The sequence below is a fragment of the Alligator mississippiensis genome, chromosome 2 (genome assembly GCF_030867095.1).
Source record: "Alligator mississippiensis isolate rAllMis1 chromosome 2, rAllMis1, whole genome shotgun sequence".
Taxonomy (NCBI): Eukaryota; Metazoa; Chordata; order Crocodylia; family Alligatoridae; genus Alligator; species Alligator mississippiensis.
In genome coordinates this window covers 71,128,219-71,146,281 of record NC_081825.1, presented here as the reverse complement: position 1 = coordinate 71,146,281, position 18,063 = coordinate 71,128,219, and the positions used below count along the sequence as shown (strand labels likewise).

Here is an 18,063-nt window from a genome sequence, read left to right as displayed (position 1 = left end):
CAGTTCATCTGGCAGCAAACCTTTTGGATCCTCAACACTGAGGACAAACATTTATCAGAAGATGAATAATCTACTGCTCTCAATACAATTGTGGAAGTAGCTAAGACTGTCCCTAACATCGACGGAACAGCTGTGATAACAAACATTGCCAAGTACCATGCAAAAGAAAAACTTTGGAGCAAAGACATTATTTGGCGGGCAGCCGAAAACATGGTCTCCTCTCACATGGTGGAAGGGATACTGTAACACCCGCCTGTTGTCCAGGATTGCTCTAAGGATCCTAAGCATTCCACCAACAGCAGCTTCTTGTGAACAGAACTGGAAAGCTTTCAGCTCAATCAAGGCAAAAAAGAGGAATAGACTAGCAAATGAATGCACCACTAAGCTTGTTTCTATTTCTCAAAATCTCTCGCTTCTGGAGAATCAGTCAGAAGCACAATTAGTGAAGAAGATGCAGTGTGATGATAAGCTGCCCTTGCCCATAGACTCATTGGTAAAACCATCCTTTAACAAAAGAGAATGTGGTTCAAGTAGCTCTAAATCAGATTTGCCTCAGTCTGATTCTGAAATGGAACTAATAAGTAGTGCAAGTGATTCTACAGATAGTGAGAGTGAAACTAGAGGTGCTGCAATGACCTCAGTGGAAGAGAGTTAAACTCTGTTCAAGTAGATGAGTGGACAACGACAGCATATCACGCACAGTTCTTTGGGTGCGCTAAAATTAGTTTGTCAACAGTTTTCAGTGCCTTCATGTTTTTTTCTTAAATTTAAACAAACAATGTAAGGGAAGTACATGCTACTGTGTATTGTCTTTACATTTTTACAAGTATTCCAATAAAAATAATTTCTTTCCAAATAAAGCTTAGAATTTGTTTCAATATAACATTTAAACCAGTTTAAACCATTAAGTGTGCTGTATTCTATTTTTTTCCTAATCAAATATTTCAGTTCAAATACTTGTGGCTATTGGGACATAAAATTAACATGGGGGTACTTTTTGAGTTTAGTTTACTAAATAAGTCAAATAAACATGCTAAATCAGATCCCGCTCTATTTAAGGCACTGGAAAATTTTCCGGAAAACTCACATCTCTGGGGACAAAAAGCCCTTCAATAAGCAATTTTCTAACCATCTGCCTACAGGGGAATTTTTCCTAACTCCAAACAGTTTGTGTCCTGAAGCTGAAAGATTTATATCAGTTAAAATGAAAAATAATCCTAACTAGTAAAATAGCTACAAATTTTCTCATTAATCTTAAAAATGTCTAATTCGTTCTTTCATTCTTCTAATCACCTTACTCTACAAGGACATCTTGTGGTTATGAGCTCCATGGAAAGGGGGGGGGGGAAAGAGAGAGAGAGAGTGTATCTTTTTTTTCAATTTTGAATGTGTTGCTTCTATTTTTATTACGAGAGTAGCATAACTGGTGGGGAAAGGAGGGGAGAAAGGGAGGGACAGCCGGTGTAACCAAGGCAGCAGCCCAGGCACCACTACAGAGACGTCAGAATAGCAGTCCCCAGGGGGGCTCTGTCACCACCACAGCCCATGTTGGGGGAGCTTGAACTGAGGTAGTAGCGGCCCGTGCTCTGCCACTGCCACCGCCCACATCCAATGATAAGCCTTTTTCTTAGTCATGCCTGCATCTCTTGATCCTACATCAGAACCATTCAGCTTCCCAGCCCCCCAGCCCAGCTCTTCTCTCTTGCTGGAGAACCACTCCTCCATCCCCACTGCTTTGAAAAGGGGCAATGAGTCACCCACGTCAGTGGATCCTAAGACACATTTAATTCTTTTCATCAGGATCAACAACAGGGAAGAGAAGTCACTGATTTTTGCATTGTTTCAAAGTATAAATGGAGCACCCACATTATGTTTACTATATTAAGATACAACAGTGAGCCTTTTTTATCAACTGACTCTCTGGGCAGTTTCAGTCTTTCCTCCTTTGGATTTGAAGAGATTTGGAAAGATTTGGCGATAGTAACATAAACACAATTTTAAATGTTTTTTCTACATACCTCTAGGTAGCAGGTAGCTCATGAATGCTGAGATGCTGGGGCAGATGGAGTGTCCCACAGAAGTGCGGGGGCTCCCCAGTGCACTCAGAAGCAGACCTGGAAGTGGACCAGAAGCACGTGGGGGGGGTCCCCCACGTCCTCCTGGCTTGGCAACTGGTGCCTCCTGGGTCTGGGGGGGCACCTGGGGTACCCCTGCAGCCAGTCACTGAACTGGGGGGATGCAGGGAGGTCCCCCACGCACTCCCCAGAAGACCTGGAAGTGGACTAGAAGTACTTCTGGTCTGCTTCTGGGGTCACCACCGAACACGTTTTGGGGGGGGGGGGGTGCTCCATCTGTCCCACCATCGCAGCGTTCATGAGCCACGCTGGTACCTTGAGGTATGTAGAAAAAACATTTAAAGCTGTGTCTATGGCCAAATTGCTGATTCTCCAAATCAGCATCGAATCTTCAGATTTGGATTCAGCCAAATCGAATCAGGGACAGTGATTCGAATCAACGAATCGAATCACTGTCCCCGATTCAGGCCAAATCTGAAGCCGAAATGAATACGCCCCGCTTCGCATACCCCTACTAAGCAACTATTCAGCTGGTCCAATAAAAGATAATCACAAATGCATCCATGCAGCTAGCAATTTTCTCACCAGACTGTGAACCCTTGTATTTCTGCTACGTCTTCTTTGCAAGTATAGCGGAACAGGATATCAAATTTACATAATAGTATCATATCACCAATGCCACTAACTCACTCCAACAGCCTAACCTTGCTTGCTGCTTTGACAACTGCTGAGCATGGTTTTTACTGAACTTTCCAAAGTGATACCCTGGATGACTGCAGTTAACTTAGAACCCAGCAAGCTTATACTTTTCTATTTAAAGCCTATGTGACTCTTCCAAAGAGGAGGTAATAATTTTTCAAGACTCAAGATTAGAGCAATATTAGCCCAGCTCAGTCATGTAATATATACAGTCTTCTGTCATGCAGGCACTTACATAGGATTCTGTGTTTCACTGGGGAGAAAGGCTTGCCGTGACCTTTAGAACAAATATGTGAATCATAAACTAACTACAGCAGCATAACAGGAATTGTTAATATCCCGTTCAACAGGGAACATCAAAGGAAAAGAGGAATCCAATGCTTAAAATTCCGCAACAAGCTGGAAAAGCAAAATTATGTTAAAGACTTATTGCTCTTTCATGGTACAAAACTCTAGAAACAGATAACTGAGCATGAGGTCAGCACTTTTTTAAATAGAGGGCACAAGGGCAAGTTCTAAATAAGCTAAATCTGTCTTTGTGGTAATATCCCAATACACACACTGAGCCAAGACTTCCGGTCTCTCCTCCTATACCAGATGTTCAGACCACTCCCAGTCCCATGCCTCTCCCACTGCATGAGGGACCAGTGCCCTTCCCCTAGCTCTGCCATATCAGATAGTTATGCTCCATGGCCGGCTCCCCTATTATCTCAACAGAAGAGAAAGATAGTTATTAGTCATGTTAGTTTGAAATCGGGCAGAAAAAAAATTAACAGTATTCACAAGAAACTGAACTTTTTTAGGCTGTATATTTTATAAGCCTTAAAACTTGGGTATTATTATAGCAAACATCCTGCTAATTTTGACCAGTTTCTTTATTTTTTCTTACTGCAAACCATCTTTGCAGAACTATGGTTAAAAAACCAAAACCTAAACCCCTCAGCTTCCACAGCTGGTCTGTGTATAAACAAAGTTGTGGGTGCACGTGATACTGTATCGGAGATTCCAAATGAGGCATGGCCTCGTTTATGGTTGGGATTGACACTAAATATAGCAACTGTTTTTGGTTTGATGACTCATTGTTAGAGTAATCAGTTTTAAACAGAAACACTTAAGAGGTGGGGTAAGTAGACCATTTAACTCTAAAAGATGAAACTTTGTAAGTATTTGAAGTTTTGGGGAAATATCAGAGTGCTACATAACAGAACAGACCACATATCCTGGCCCTCTGCTTTAGAAAAGGATTCAAATTCAAAATACATTATTTCCAAGAAAACACATGCCCAGTTGTATAGCAAGTTATCATGGGACAAAGAATTCTTTACCAACAGAAACTGTGATCAAACAGTTTATTTTCAGAAACTGTGATCAAACGGCTTATTATCTGCACCAAGGCAGATATCAATCGTAATATCTTGATCTATACTGAATTGTTGCTAGCATTAAAGCAATTTGATAGTGTGCCTTACAGTCTACCCTGATGTGGGGATGGACTCTCAACTACAGAATATACTGACCAACACATATAGGAACCAATTAGCCTAGGTCTGTCTGTGGTGCACGGAATTGTTCCACCTGGCCCAACAGTAGTCTGGAAGGCTTTCGGAAGTTTGAGACAAGGCTTGTGGGGTGTAGCCTGCAGCAGAATTCAGGGTCCTTCGGCCCCAATGGACATGGTTGTTGGCAGCAGGGAGGATGAAGGAGGGACGTGCAGGTATAGACGTCACTCGCTTTACAGCCACCCGAGCCCTGCTCTAGCTCATGTCACCATCACCATTCAACTGGCACCACCACGCTCAGACTCCTATCACTAGGGGTGCACCGATAGAGATTTTGGGGGCCAACATTGATAGCCGATTTTTAAGGAGGCATATCGGCTGATACCAATCCAATTTCTGTGCAGCTGGTAAGTCTGGTGCTGTGGAAGGGGAGGGAAGAGGGCATGGTACAGATCAAGGCCCCCATGGTAAGGGAGGAGTGGGGCTGGGGCAGGGCAGGGCAAGGCAGGTGTGGGATGGAGCCGTGGCTCATCCAAGGGGCATGGGGAAAAGGGTGGAGGCAGCTCCTGCCGCTGCATGCTGCTAGTCTGAGAGCCAGTGGCCCAGCACTCGGCCACTCATCTGGTGGCTCCCACCGCCAGGAGGGCATGGGGGAGGGGAAGTAGGCGTGTGCCCGCAGATCTGCGCAGGGCAGGGCAGGAAGGGAATAGCTCTGTGCAGTCCCAGCCCCAGCCTGCCCCACCCTGCGCAAATCCAGGGGCACATGTTCCCCCCTCCCCTTCCCCCACGTGTCCTCTGGGAGCCACTGGACGAGAGGGCAAGTGTCAGACTAGCAGCTCCCAGATGAATAGTGCGCAGTGGTGGAAGTTGCACCTCCCCCCTCCTCTCTAATGCCCCCCTGGACAAGCCACAGCTCCATCCCACGCCCTCCCTACCCTGGCTGGGCAGCACTTGCCCTAGCCCCCATCCCAGCCCCAGCCTCAGCCCCACTCCTCCCTCATCGCGGGGGCCCCCACACCCCTTCCCTCCCCCCTCCCCTTCCACCACACCAGACTTACCAGCTGCACACAGCTCTCCCAGCTGCCGGGCTGTGCTCCTCACTGCCTACGTGATGTGCTGCGGCTGCGCATACGCACAGGCATTTATCGGCCAAATTATAGGCCACATCGGGCCGATTTCCGATACGATCAATTTTCTTTATACTGGTGCCAATCCAATATCAGACTGATACATTGGTGCACCTCTACCTACCGCAGCTGCTACTTGTACATCCAGCCCAGGGAGCATATTGAGTTTGACACCCCTCAATTAGCTGGATGGTGAAGTCTTCCAAATGCAGAGCAAAAAGGAAGAAATGTGTTTTTGGGGAGTATTAAGAAAAGAGAGAGAGAGAGAGAGAGAGAAGCATGCAACCACGGAGAAGAAAAAACTGCTACAGCACTGTACTTGAACAATGAAATGCCTACATCTAGAGTATCATGTCCTATAGGCACTGCCTCCTTTTAAGAAAGATTTGTAGGAAAACAAAAATGTCCAGACATGGACACTTTCTCTCAAGTATAAAAAAAATTACATAAGTACTGGGCACATCTACACGTGCAATTAACGAGAAGCAATAAACTCCAACCCTTATTTCCTGAGTTTATTGCTCCCAGGCGCACCGCTTGAACGTTCACCCGGGACCACAGCACGTTGAGCTGAGTCATAGCAGCTGTGGCTGGCAGAGGAGCCCTGGGAGTCAGCCTGCCAGCCCAGAGCTGCTCCTCCCAAGCTCAGCGTGCTGCGGAGGGGCTAGCCAGCAGGCAGCCCCTGCACTGAAGCACCCTTGAGCACCAGCCAAATGCGTCACCAGCTACAAATGTGTTGCTGCACATGAAAAAAAAAATCTGCAGCAGGATATTACTTGTATTTACAAATGCTAAATCTGCCGCAGAATGCATTTGTTTACCACAGCCTAACAGGGCCACACATGTAGATGCTGAAACATTCACTGTGCAGCTAATTAGGCAGATCTTCAGTAAATGTCTTGTGTAGACGCGCTCAATGACACCAAAGTAGAAGACCAGAATGTAGAATTTAAATTACAAAGGGACAAAACTGACTGTTCCTCTTGCCTAGGCCTATTACCAGTGCCCACTAAAAATTACAGAGCAACCAATTTGGGAATAGATAAAATATTTATTTTACCTGATGGGATTCACTACTTAGGAAAAAAAAATTATACCATGTAATTTCATAACTACTAGCACTTCGACCTATGCAAGCCAAGTTTCAAAACATATAAGTTAATTAGCATATATTAACTCATAACATGATCACATGAGCATCATTCATTAGTAGACGTAGTATACCAGACTAAAGGGACCAGTGTCTGATCTACAACAACAAATCCTATATTCCTATGCAATCAGAATATATAGTTGATCTTAACCATACACTTAAATGATGCAATAGTATTTTGTTGTTGGGGGGAACCTATTTTGTGCTTTTTGAAGCAGGGAATTAATTATAACAGTTTAAAGAGCCCACGTGGTGTAACTGTGGGGGGTTTAATTTCAAATGTATTTTGAATTTTTTGTAATTGTCTTAATAAAACGATGCCTTAATAAAAATAATTTGCTCTGACATTCTGGAGCCTGCATCTACAATCTCTCCTGCTGAGAGTCCCAAATAAGTAAGGAATGCTGGGTTGGGCCTTGTATGGGAAGATATTCATTATCCTTCTAGGTTCTGCAATGCTCCCTGAAGCAATGAATTCAAGTAAGTATTTGAGCACCAAGTGGGGAGCAGTAAGTACCAGTACATATATCAGCTTAGTGGCTAATAGGACTGTGAGAAGCATCAGTGGCTAATTCAATTCGGAGGAGACTCGGCCTGATTCGGGGACCGAATCTCCAAATCCGAATCAAATTGGGAGACCAAGTAAAGGCTCTGAATTGATTTGAAGCATCTGAACTGGATTCAGAAAAGCTTTGGAAAAAGATTTGGCCGATTTGGAGATTCAGCCATAGATTAAACAAGAAGCTGACAGCTGCCTAAGTCTGTTGGGGCTGGGGGACAGAGGGATTGGGACTGGGGCTGAGACAAGCTGCCCAGCCGGGGCGGGGGGGTGCATTACTCAGGGAGAGGGGCGGTTTGTGCGGGATGCAGGTGGGGCATCACTGGGAACAGGGGCTCTGCCCTGCTGCTGCTTGCCCAGCTGAAGCGGGGAGATGGGGGGCAGGATGAGGGTGAGGTTGGCCCAGGAGGAAGGGAGCAAGCAGCAGCAGGGCATAGCCCCTGCTACCAGTGCTGATACAGGTGCAGCAGCGCTGAGAATGGGGGCTATGCCTTGCTGCCACCTGGAGCAAGCCACGCCTGCATCGCGTCCCCCACACCTGCCCATGCTGGCTGGGCAAGCGGCAGGAGGGCATAGCCCCCAAGGCTCCCCATGCCAGGGCAAAGACAGGCACAACCAGAGGAGCTGTGGGAGAAGCCCCCATGGCTGCTGTGTCTGGCCCCAGCCTTGGGCACTTAAAAAAAAAAAAAAAAAAAAAAAGCCCGGCACTTACCAGCACTGGCGATTGGGGGCTCGTGGCAGACCCCCTGCAGAGCACAGGACAGTGTGGGGCAGCAGTTATCAGCCTCCACACCTGACACCCTCTCAGCAGCCTCCACACCCTGACACCCTCTCAGCAGCTCATGGTGTGGGTGCAGCATAACACGGCAGAACACCATGCGCTGTCCAGGAGCTGGTGTGGCTCTAGCAGTCACCCGCAGCCCAGCAGCACTCAGCCCCAGCTCCCATGCAGTGCATGACTCCCTGCCAAGCCATGCTAGACCCGTGCCATAGGGCAGCTGCTGCGTGGGTGTCAGGCAGGGGGAGCAATCCCTGCTGCCCCCAAGCACCCAGAGGCCCTGATCCCCACTGCTGCAGCTGGTGAGTGCGGGGGGTTTTTTGTTTGTTTGTTTTTTTTAAGTGCCAGGACTAGGCTGGAGCTGGCTGGGTGATGGAAGCTTCTCCCAAGGCTCCCACCACTTGGGGAGAGGCAGGCACAGACAGAGGAGCCACCTGGCTGTGCCTGCCTCTCCCTGGAAGATCTGAATCACCAAATCTCTCTGAATCATCGCCAAATCTTCCGAAGCCAATTCAGCTGAACTGATTTGGGACAGCGATCCGAATCTCCAAACTGAATCACTGTCCTCCGAATCTGAATCAAATACTTGCCTATTCACGCAGGCCTAGTGGCTAATGCAGAGGAGACTGCTCTTCTGAGCCGCAGCATTCTCTTCCAGTCTCACTGCAACTGTTTGGCTTATCACTCTGTTCCTAGTTTAAAGCAGAGATTTCCATACCACCTGCTCTCAGAAAAAGAGCAATGGGAGAAAATGCTTTAAAAAGAGCCACTGGCTTAACAAGCAAAAATTGCACCTCAACTCCTGAACACAGAGCTAGAAGAACAGGTTGAGCAAGAGCAGTTCGGCTTTGCCCGCCCTCGTTTCTTTGCTTCAGTGGAAGCTGCAAGAATCAGATTTATTCCACCAAGTCTCAGATTCTGTTGTAAAGTAGTTGTTTAACAAACATGCACACACATTACCTTATTTAGCCATTTTAGCCCTGGTATTGTGTTAGAATTTATTTGCTCCTCCAGCCAGGGGCGCATCCGCATTCTTTCCACAGGCATGGTTACCTGCATTAGAAGAACAAAACAAGGGACAACATTAAAAAAAATGAAGATTTTTGTCTTATCAAAACAAGATAAAACTAAATGAAAAATTTGGGAACATAGTGCTTATAAGAAACATCAAAATGACCACCCCCGAGACCTACCCACTCAACAGGTTCAGCATAGGCAGCGACAGCTGCAAACTGTCCCTTGTCTCAACTCTGACTTGGTAGCGGGGCCACCTCTAAGACTGAAACAACAATTCAGACTGCACTAGAGAAGAGTGCCTAATACAGCTGCACCTGCAAACTATCTTATGGTGACAGAGTTTACAGTAGCAAAAGTTCTTTTGCCAGAACAGGTACGAGAAATACCTTGAACAAAATAAATTTAAGAAGTTGGGTTTTTTTAATATGACTGTGGGAACATCAGACTGTTCTTTCTGCCACTATAAAGAATTGTAAGCAACTTTTTTTTGTGTGTGGCCTCAGCCTCCTTGGGTGCAGCTGTTTCTGTAAGTACAGACCTGACTGAGATTACCAACACATTTTACATTACAGTAATTCACAGAACAGCCATCCAATAACAAATTTAACTACCTGGGTGGCAAGTCTTTCCAGACTCCATTGCCAGCTCTTTCAGCCATCTAATTTTTGATCTTTTAACTACAATTTTACAATTTAATACCAAAGAAAGACCAACGCTTGCCAAGCCTCTCAGCTGCTTCTCAGTATGAAGTGTCACTCAGTTCAGACCCAATTCCACTTCTTTTGCAAAGTAACACTGATGTAATTTTATTGCATATACCTGTAAATTATTGACATCAAAGGGCAAAGTCTTCAACTTGCTACATAAAGCTTTAGAAATATTAACCAATTTTAGGCATCTTTGAAGGTGCCAATAATCATGTTATCTAGGAGATTACAGATTAGAGTCACACTAAACCCGTTGTTAGGGAGCTGCAATCACTTACTCTCATACTCAGGGATTTTGACTTGCTTTTTTTTTTTTTTTTTTTTTCCATTTTGCCATCCTACATATTCCCCTTTTCTTTCTACATAATCTCGGGTTCCACTATTCTTAAAACATACAATATTTGATCTTCCTCACACTTCCAAATGTGTGGCCTGGTATACTTTTTAAAGTAGACACCACTGACATTAAATTGGTTTGTTCTTTTTCCTGTGGGATTACTAATATCAAGCAGCCTAACAATTAAGAACTCCACACCCAGTGCAAGAGGAAGAAAAATGTTCAAGGTTTCCTCTCACTGCCCAAAGGAGATAGATTTCCTGAAACTGATGGGGAATTGTGTTCAAAACCTGAGAGCACAATAAGTCCCTTTGATATGCTTAGAGAATGGAACTACAAACGTAAAACAAGCATATTCACACTAATCTCTTAGCAAACATATTATCAGTTTACTTATTGCTGTGCAGAGCAGGCCAAAAAAATTTCAACCTTCGGCTTTCTTCGCAGTTAGTTAGAAATTCTAAAAAAACCTAGAAACGGCTGTGAGTACTTAGCCACTTTTCAGATTCAGTTCAGCTATGAATAAAATAACCAAAACTCTAGAAACTGACAATAGCTGAATTCACATGCAAAGTCTCAGCCTTCATGTCAGACCAGCCACCAAAACTGTTGTATGAGTCATAGCAAAGCAGGCTAAGTCTGCCCCACAGTAACAATATGTATGTGATGTCCATGAAGAACATCAAGGGAACACTGCACAGTTCTCAGTATATCTTAAACTCGACTCAGGGCAGATGCACTGAATATTGTGTGAGAGAAATTATATATGTGTTTGGAGTGAAGCCTAAATGAAATCTCTCTGAAATGTGTCAAAGGCATGTTTTGCATATACTAAAAGGACACAATGAAGGAGATCCTCAAAAATAGCCCCCTTCCAGGCTCACTGCTCTACCCAGCAAGGCTCCATCTCCCTGCAACTGCAGCATATAGCCAAAGCAGAGCAACTAGACATTTTTATTACTAGTTAACCCCTCCCCCTAAGTAATTTCCTTTCATCTGGCCCAGAAGATATGAGACAAGCAATAAAAATGGTGGGTGCCTTCCTCTATCGGGGTGCTCAACCTCTGATCCATGTGGCCCACAGAACTACTGCATCTGGCCATGGGGTTCCCCAGAAGTCAGGAAATTTGGCACCAAGGAAGCAGTGGCCATTAATACTTCCAGCCTCCCGCCCTGTCAAATTCTCAGGTCCCCTCCCCCAGCACAGCCAGATCAGGGCCAGGCCATGCCTGCTTCCCCCTATGGGGCTGAATTGGGGCCCGGCCACTATCTCTACCCCCGCACACAGCTGGATTGGCGCCAGACCATGCTCCTCCCCCACAGCTGAACTTAGGCCAGACCACACTCCTTTCCCACTGCAGGGCTGAATCAGGGCCAGGCTGGCCCCCAAGTCCTTCCATGTGGCCAGATGGGGTCCTGCCGCACCTGTCTAAGAACTCATATTAGGGCATCAGTCAGATCCAGCCAATGGATGGACTAGGCACTGCCTTCCTGGTCCACCAGGGAAAAAGGTTAGGTATCACTGCTTTATACCACTGTACTCAAATATGTATATACATTTGGTGCAGCCCTCCAGCACAATCAACGTTCAAAGCTTGAGCACTCACACTTACCATTGGGACGTACTGTATGCATTTCCTTATAAACCCAAAGAATCAAGACAAAATGTCAGACCTACTTTTCTTAGACTAATCACCCAAGAGGCAAAGAGGAAGAACAGATCTGTAAAGCAGCAGCAGCAAACTGCACTTGGGGATGCTCTGAGCTGGAAGAAGAATTTGCTGTCATTAGGAAGCACTGTTAATTCCTTTTCAGAGCACAGGCCAGAAAAGCTGCTTAACACCACCAGTGCAGAAGAAGAGATAGTCTTGTTTGCCATGAAAAACAAGAGTTCTGGCTCTCTCACTTTTCCCTCACTCAAGAGGAATATCCCCAGTTGTCTGCTCTACTGCTTTCTCTAGGTGCTTCAATGCTTCTTTCCTCTTCTCCAAAGTAATGGCCTTCTAGTGGAGAACTGGTGCCTGCCACTGACAGCACAGAAAGTCCACAGAAATTAGACTAATCATAGAGTCAAAGAAGTAGGGCTGGAAGGGACTTCCAGTGGTCATCTAGTCCAACCCCCTGTCTGAGGCAGAATCACCCCTATCCCAAACCATCCCATACAACCATAATCTAAACCAAGGGTGGGCAAAATGCAGCCTGTGGGCCAGATGTGGCCCACCAGACCATTCTATCCGGCTCATGGAAACCCTAAAAATTTAGAAAATTTATATTTATCTGCCCCTGGCTGCCTGTCATGAGGCCCTCAATGGCTTGCCAAAACTCAGTAAGCGGCCCCCTGCCCGATATAATTCCCTCCCATCCCTCAACCCGATCTAAACTCTGCATACGGTTATCCTCAACCCTAACACAACATAGACCTAAACCCTAACCTGTCACAGGTAAAGCAGGGGAAATACAGCAGCCAATGTCCTGCTTCTATAAACTGTTGTCAATATACGCTCAAGAGATCCCAGGTAGTGGGCCATACTCCCCACTACAGAGGAAGGCAAAAACCCCACAGTCCATACCAATCTGACATTGTAGTAAAATTCTTTCCTGACCCCAAATATGGCGATTGGTCTGACCCTGAGCAGAGGGGCAAGACCTGTTAACCAGGAACCTCTGGTTTTGCTCCTAACAGGAAAATCAACATACACCAGTTGAAGTCCCCAGACTTAACCTCTAGGGAGGCTTCAAAATACCCTGACACATATAGCAGAAAAAAGGAGGGGGTTGTGTGGGAGCAACCAGTGAAGCCCAGAAGCATAGGAAATACCCATTGTAGTAAATAGGCATAGCTACACCTAGATCATCCTGGAGCAGTAGCTATCCCACCTCTTCTTCAACTCCTCCAGTAATGAAGAGTCCATAACTTCCCTAGGCAGTCTATTCTAATGCCTCACTATTCTAATAGTGAAGACATTTTTCCAGATATTTCCAATTTAAAATTTACTTTGCTGCAACTTCAAGCCATTGGTTCATGTCCTCTCTGAAGCAAGAGAGAAAAGGTGCTTTCCCTCTTCTTTATGGCAGCCTTTCAAGTATTTGAAGATTGCTATCACGTCCCCTCTTAAGCGCCTTTTCTGCAAGCTGAACATGACAGGTCCTTCAGTCTCTCATTGAATGACTTGCCCTTCAAACCTTTGATCATCATTGTTGCCTGCCTCTGGACCCTCTTTAACTTCTCCATGTCCTTTTTAAAATATGGAGCCTAGAACTACACACAGTACTCCAGATGAGGCCTAACTAGTGCCAAGTAGAGAGGCACTATCATCCCGTGTCTGGCACCTAATGCTTCTACCACTGCAGCCCAAAACCGTATTTGCCTTTTGTGCCACTGCATCACACTGCAGACTCATATCGAGTCTGTGATTCACCAAGACTCCTAGATCCTTTTCCATAGAGCTGCTATCCGGCCAGGTATCCCCCATTTTGTATTTGTGTTTTTGATTATTCCTCTTGAGGTGTAGCACACCTTGCATTTGTGCACATTGAGCTTCATCCTGTTAGCTCTAGCCCAACTTTCCAATATGATCCTTTCGAATTGCACTTGCATCTTCCGACATGTTCACAATCCTTCCCAGTTTCATGTCATCTGCAAACTTGCTCAAGAAGCTTTCTATGCCAGCATCCAAATTATTAATAAACACATTGAACAGCCCTGGGCTCAAGACAGGCCCCTATGGGGACTCCACTCAAAACCTCCTGCCATTCTGATATGGACCCATTAATAATTACTCTTTATTGAGCCAGTTATATATCCACCTTGTAGTAGTTTTATCCAGCTCGCATTTTTCCAATTTGTTTACAAGAAGGTCATGTGGGACCTTGCCAAAAGCTCTGAAGTCCAGATACACTATATCCACCCAAACATTTACTTTGTCAAAGGAGATCAGATTTGATTTTCATTAATCCATGCTAGCTGCTTGCAATCAGCCTTTCCTCCTCAAGATGTTTGCAAATGGCTTTCCTTAGGATGTGCTCCAGTAACCTCCCAGGTATTGATGTGAAGCTAACTAACTCAAGGGTGGGCAAAATGGCAGATCTGGCCAGTGGCCAGACCCTTATTTCCCAGCAGCCCCTGCTCATATGGCTGGGCCAATTTTCATGAAGACGCCAGCAGCAGCCACGCTGTGATAGCGTGAGTCCAGGGTTTCTGTGCAGACTGGCCCCAGCAATGCTAGTAGGGTACACAGCTGCTTCAGAGCCCAGGTGGGATCTTGCAGCAGTGACAGTGTGGTCCAGAAATGGGGCAGAGCTGTGATCTACAGCCTGCATGCCCCTGCCTGGGGCATGCAAGCTGCAGATCACTGCTCTGCCCTGGTTCTTGACCACAGTGTCACTGCTGCAAGAAGGTCTCTGGAGCAGTTCTGCACCCACCCTGCCAGCAGGGGATGCACTAGGAAGAGGCTTGGGGAAGAGTGGGGGGCTATAGCCACCCCAAAACTCCACGCAGCCACGCCTAGGGGCACTACACTGGCCCTTTTCCAATACTCTGGTACCTAACCCACCTTCCATGACTTCATGAAGATCATTGCCAATGGCTCCAAGATCTTTGGCTCTGCTGCCTTTAGTTCATTCAGACCCAACAAAAGCTCTCTGACCATCTCTTTTGTTATCTCCTCCCTCAGCTGGCCCCCTTCCTTATCCAGATAATTCCTATTACACGTTTGGCAGCTTAATTTTTTTGTGAAGACTGAGGCAAAGTGGCTGTTGAGTAGCTCCATCTTCTTTACATCCTCAGGTAAGAGTTCTCCCTGGCTTATTAACAGAGGACCCACAGCTTCCTCAGTCCTTCTGTTCTAGCCAACATACTTGTAGAACCTCTCCTATTCCTTTGCCAGGGGCAGCTTTTTCTTCATCTTTGCCTTCCTAATTTTGTCACTGCAGGTTCTTGCTATTACCTGCTATGTATCCTTGGTGACAAGCCTATTATTCTATTGCCTGTATGGTTTTCTTTTGCATTTGAGGCATTTCAGAAGTTCCTTCTGCAGCCACACTGGTCTCATACCATTCTTGTGCTTCTATGGTACCAGGACAGTTTCTTGTTGGGCTTCCAATGCTGTGTCCCTTAGAAGCTTCCAGCCCTCCTGGGCACCTTTATCCTTCAATCTATCCTCCCAGGACACCATGCCTATTAGCTACTTGAGTTGGATGAAATCCACCTTTTCTAAATGTAGCATCCTAATTTTGCTGACCTCATGCTTTCCTTGTCAGAATCTGAAATTCTAACGTATCGTGATCCCTTCCTCCCAAGTTGCCCATCACCTTCACATCTTCCACCAGTTCCTCCCTGTTGGTCAGGTAAACTGAAGTCTCCCATCAGTACCATCCCACAGCTTTTGGATAGATTTGTCACCTACTCGAACAGTGCCTCATCTACCTCCTCCTCCTAATTAGGTGGCCTATAATAAATCCCCACCGTTATATCAGTGCCAAGTCTTTCACCTTACATCGTCACCCAAATGCATTCTGCTTTGTTTTCTTCCTCCTGAACTAGGGAACATGTATATGTGTTTCTGATACACAAAGCAGCACCCCTGTCTTTTCTCCCAATCCAGTCCTTCTGAAACAGTGTAACCCTCAACATTCACATTGCAGTCATAAGAGCCATCCCACTAGGTCTTTGTGATACCAATCATATCATAGTTCATAGTTCTTTTCACTGGCTGTAGCTTCCATCTCATCTTGTTTATTCCCCATACTTCTCCCATTTGTATACATGCCTTGGATGTATTTTGCACTTTGACCCTCTTGCTTCCTTTTTATGCCACTTATTCGCACAAAAGTGATTAACAAGCAGAGTTACTTTAAGACATATTTATCAGAAAGCAAAACAAAAAATACCCCTTCTTAAAAATGTCCAGTTGGGAGTGTGGGTGTTCTTGGGATACATTTCCATACAAGAGTAAGAACATCCATTGTTAATGTAAACCTCTGTTAATCAAACTTTTGACCCTAGTGTTTGCTCCTCAGAACCAATGTTCAAAATGCATTTTTTCTATAGAAAAATGGAGCTTAACATTTTCAGAAATAACTCTAGATGCTTCTTTCTCTGCAGGAGAGCAATGACCACAAGCTACTGTGGTAAAATGTTGTGGTTTCTTTGACGGCTGCAAATGAACGACTCCTCAACACCAAAAATACAGTGTTAGCACAGAACTATCTTATCTCAGTTAAAGTGATAAAATAAAATAATGTATTGTGGCAACTGTGCACAGTTAAAATGGTAAACAAAATCAGGAAATGCAAAAGTTAAAAGTTTCTATGTACTGTTAACTTGGTCATCACATGTTATAATTTTTTTTCTTTTTAAGTGTATAGCTTGATATAATTCTGTTTATGTTGTTAAAAGATATATCTTAAACTTACAAGATGTGCAGCACAGCTAAGTACACGTGGTAGCAGGAAGCCTTCTGTTAGCATTTAGAATTTAATACGTGCTAGAGTATTTGTTGAATATCTCAGACAGAAGCCAAGAAAATATAAAACACTGGACACATCCTCATCTTTTAAAAGGTCACTGTATTGGTAACAAAAGGCAGTGGAGGGTGGCATGGCATTTTTAAAGAGCCTATAACTCTGAAATTTCCTTCTTCCATAAATCAAATTCTGAATTTGTTGGCTCTTACGTTAAGCTGCTTCTCTTTTCAAGACTCTGAAACAATGGGCTTAGTGGGTTGTACAGTTTGGTCTCGGAGTCCTACTAGGATGACTCATATTTTTTGGTTGTACTGGTACCCAAAACTTTAGATGGGAGCACATTCACAAAAAAAAAAACCAACAACAAAACCAACAACAAAACAAAAACAAAAAAACCCTCCAAAAAAAGAAAAGAAAAGAAAAACAATCCCCAAAACCAATCAACCCATAAATAATGGGTACCCATTTTTTGCCACTCAAGTAATTAAAGCTTTCAAAGAACTTTGAAAACTTACAGTAAAGTAAAGCAAAGCACAGAAGTGCAAAGCTCCCTTTTTTAAACACCAGGCTGGCCTCATGGCAGACTGAAACAGCTTTACTTTAAAACAAACAAATGAAAACCAGGAACTAACCTGAGTCATCTGTAACACTGAGGAAGGCTGCAGTAAAAGAACTTGCCCATCTCATCCCACCTCCCCCAGCCTTTATTATTTAGTCTGTAAATGGGCAAAAAGGAACTTTCCTTTTTTAGAAAAATACTAAACGCCCACACAAATACCTCCCCTTTCCTACGCAGCATTTAGTTACATTTTTTCCAAGCCCTAAATATAGGGTTTAGATTTACAAATGGACACGAACACCTAAAGATGTAGACAGGCTCCTAGTGGGATTCTGAAAAATGCTTATATGCAATGACAGATGGGTTCCCAGCATGCTTGTGCACTTTGGTTTACCACACCAAGTGCCCCACCTGTGTCTTTAAGTGTCTAAATACCTTTGCTCAGGTTAAGTGCAAGAAAAACAGTTTCAGGTTTGTCTTTTGGCACCATTCTATACTGCCAAGAGGGGAGACCAGTGATAGTTCTAGCTTGTCTTGAACATCCCTAAGATGGCAACTAGAACTGGAAATGTTTAACATGCAGCGCTCTCAAATCCTGGGGTTACCATCCATCCCTCTGGGTTTTCCCGGACAGACTGGCTGCTTGGGGCTGGGAGCAGCAGGCAAGGTGATTGGCTGTTGGGGGTCACATACTCCCCACAGACAGACAGAAACAAAGAGAAAGAGAGAGAGGTGCATGGGAGAGAGGGAGACAGAAAGAGCATAGGCACACACACAATGCGGGAGCTGTTTGGGCATGAGGGTTGGGGGGGGCAGGGGTCTGCAGATCAGGAGTGAGGGGCACCAGCGGGGCTGGGGGGCAGGGCAGGGGGCTGCAGGTCAGGAGTGAGGGGCACCAGCAGGGGGGCAGGGGCTGCAGGTAGACAGTGAGGGACACTGCCAGGTTGGGAGGGGGACAGGGGCTGCAGATCAAGAGCGAGGGGCACAGGGGACGGGATGGGACGGGCAACTGTGAGTTGGGTGTGCAGGGCACTGGCAGCACCAGGGGACTGCAGGTGGGGAGTAAGGGGCACCAGCAAGGGGTGGGG

The 18,063-nt window shown here is 45.3% G+C and overlaps 1 protein-coding gene across 3 annotated transcripts in view; it reads right to left on the bottom strand.

Annotated features, from left to right (window-relative positions):
• Nucleotides 1-18,063, bottom strand: part of IRF2 (interferon regulatory factor 2) — a 71,350-nt gene that overhangs the window by 31,393 nt on the left and 21,894 nt on the right. For 2 of the 3 annotated variants that reach the window (XM_006263872.4, XM_006263873.4), the window contains exon 2: nt 8,851-8,943. In XM_006263872.4, coding sequence (XP_006263934.1) covers nt 8,851-8,937 — 87 coding nt within the window. In that variant the 5' untranslated portion in view covers nt 8,938-8,943. Of the gene's footprint in view, nt 1-8,850; nt 8,944-9,518; nt 9,883-18,063 lie in introns of those variants that run through there. The other variant, XM_019481339.2, reaches the window with a different exon arrangement.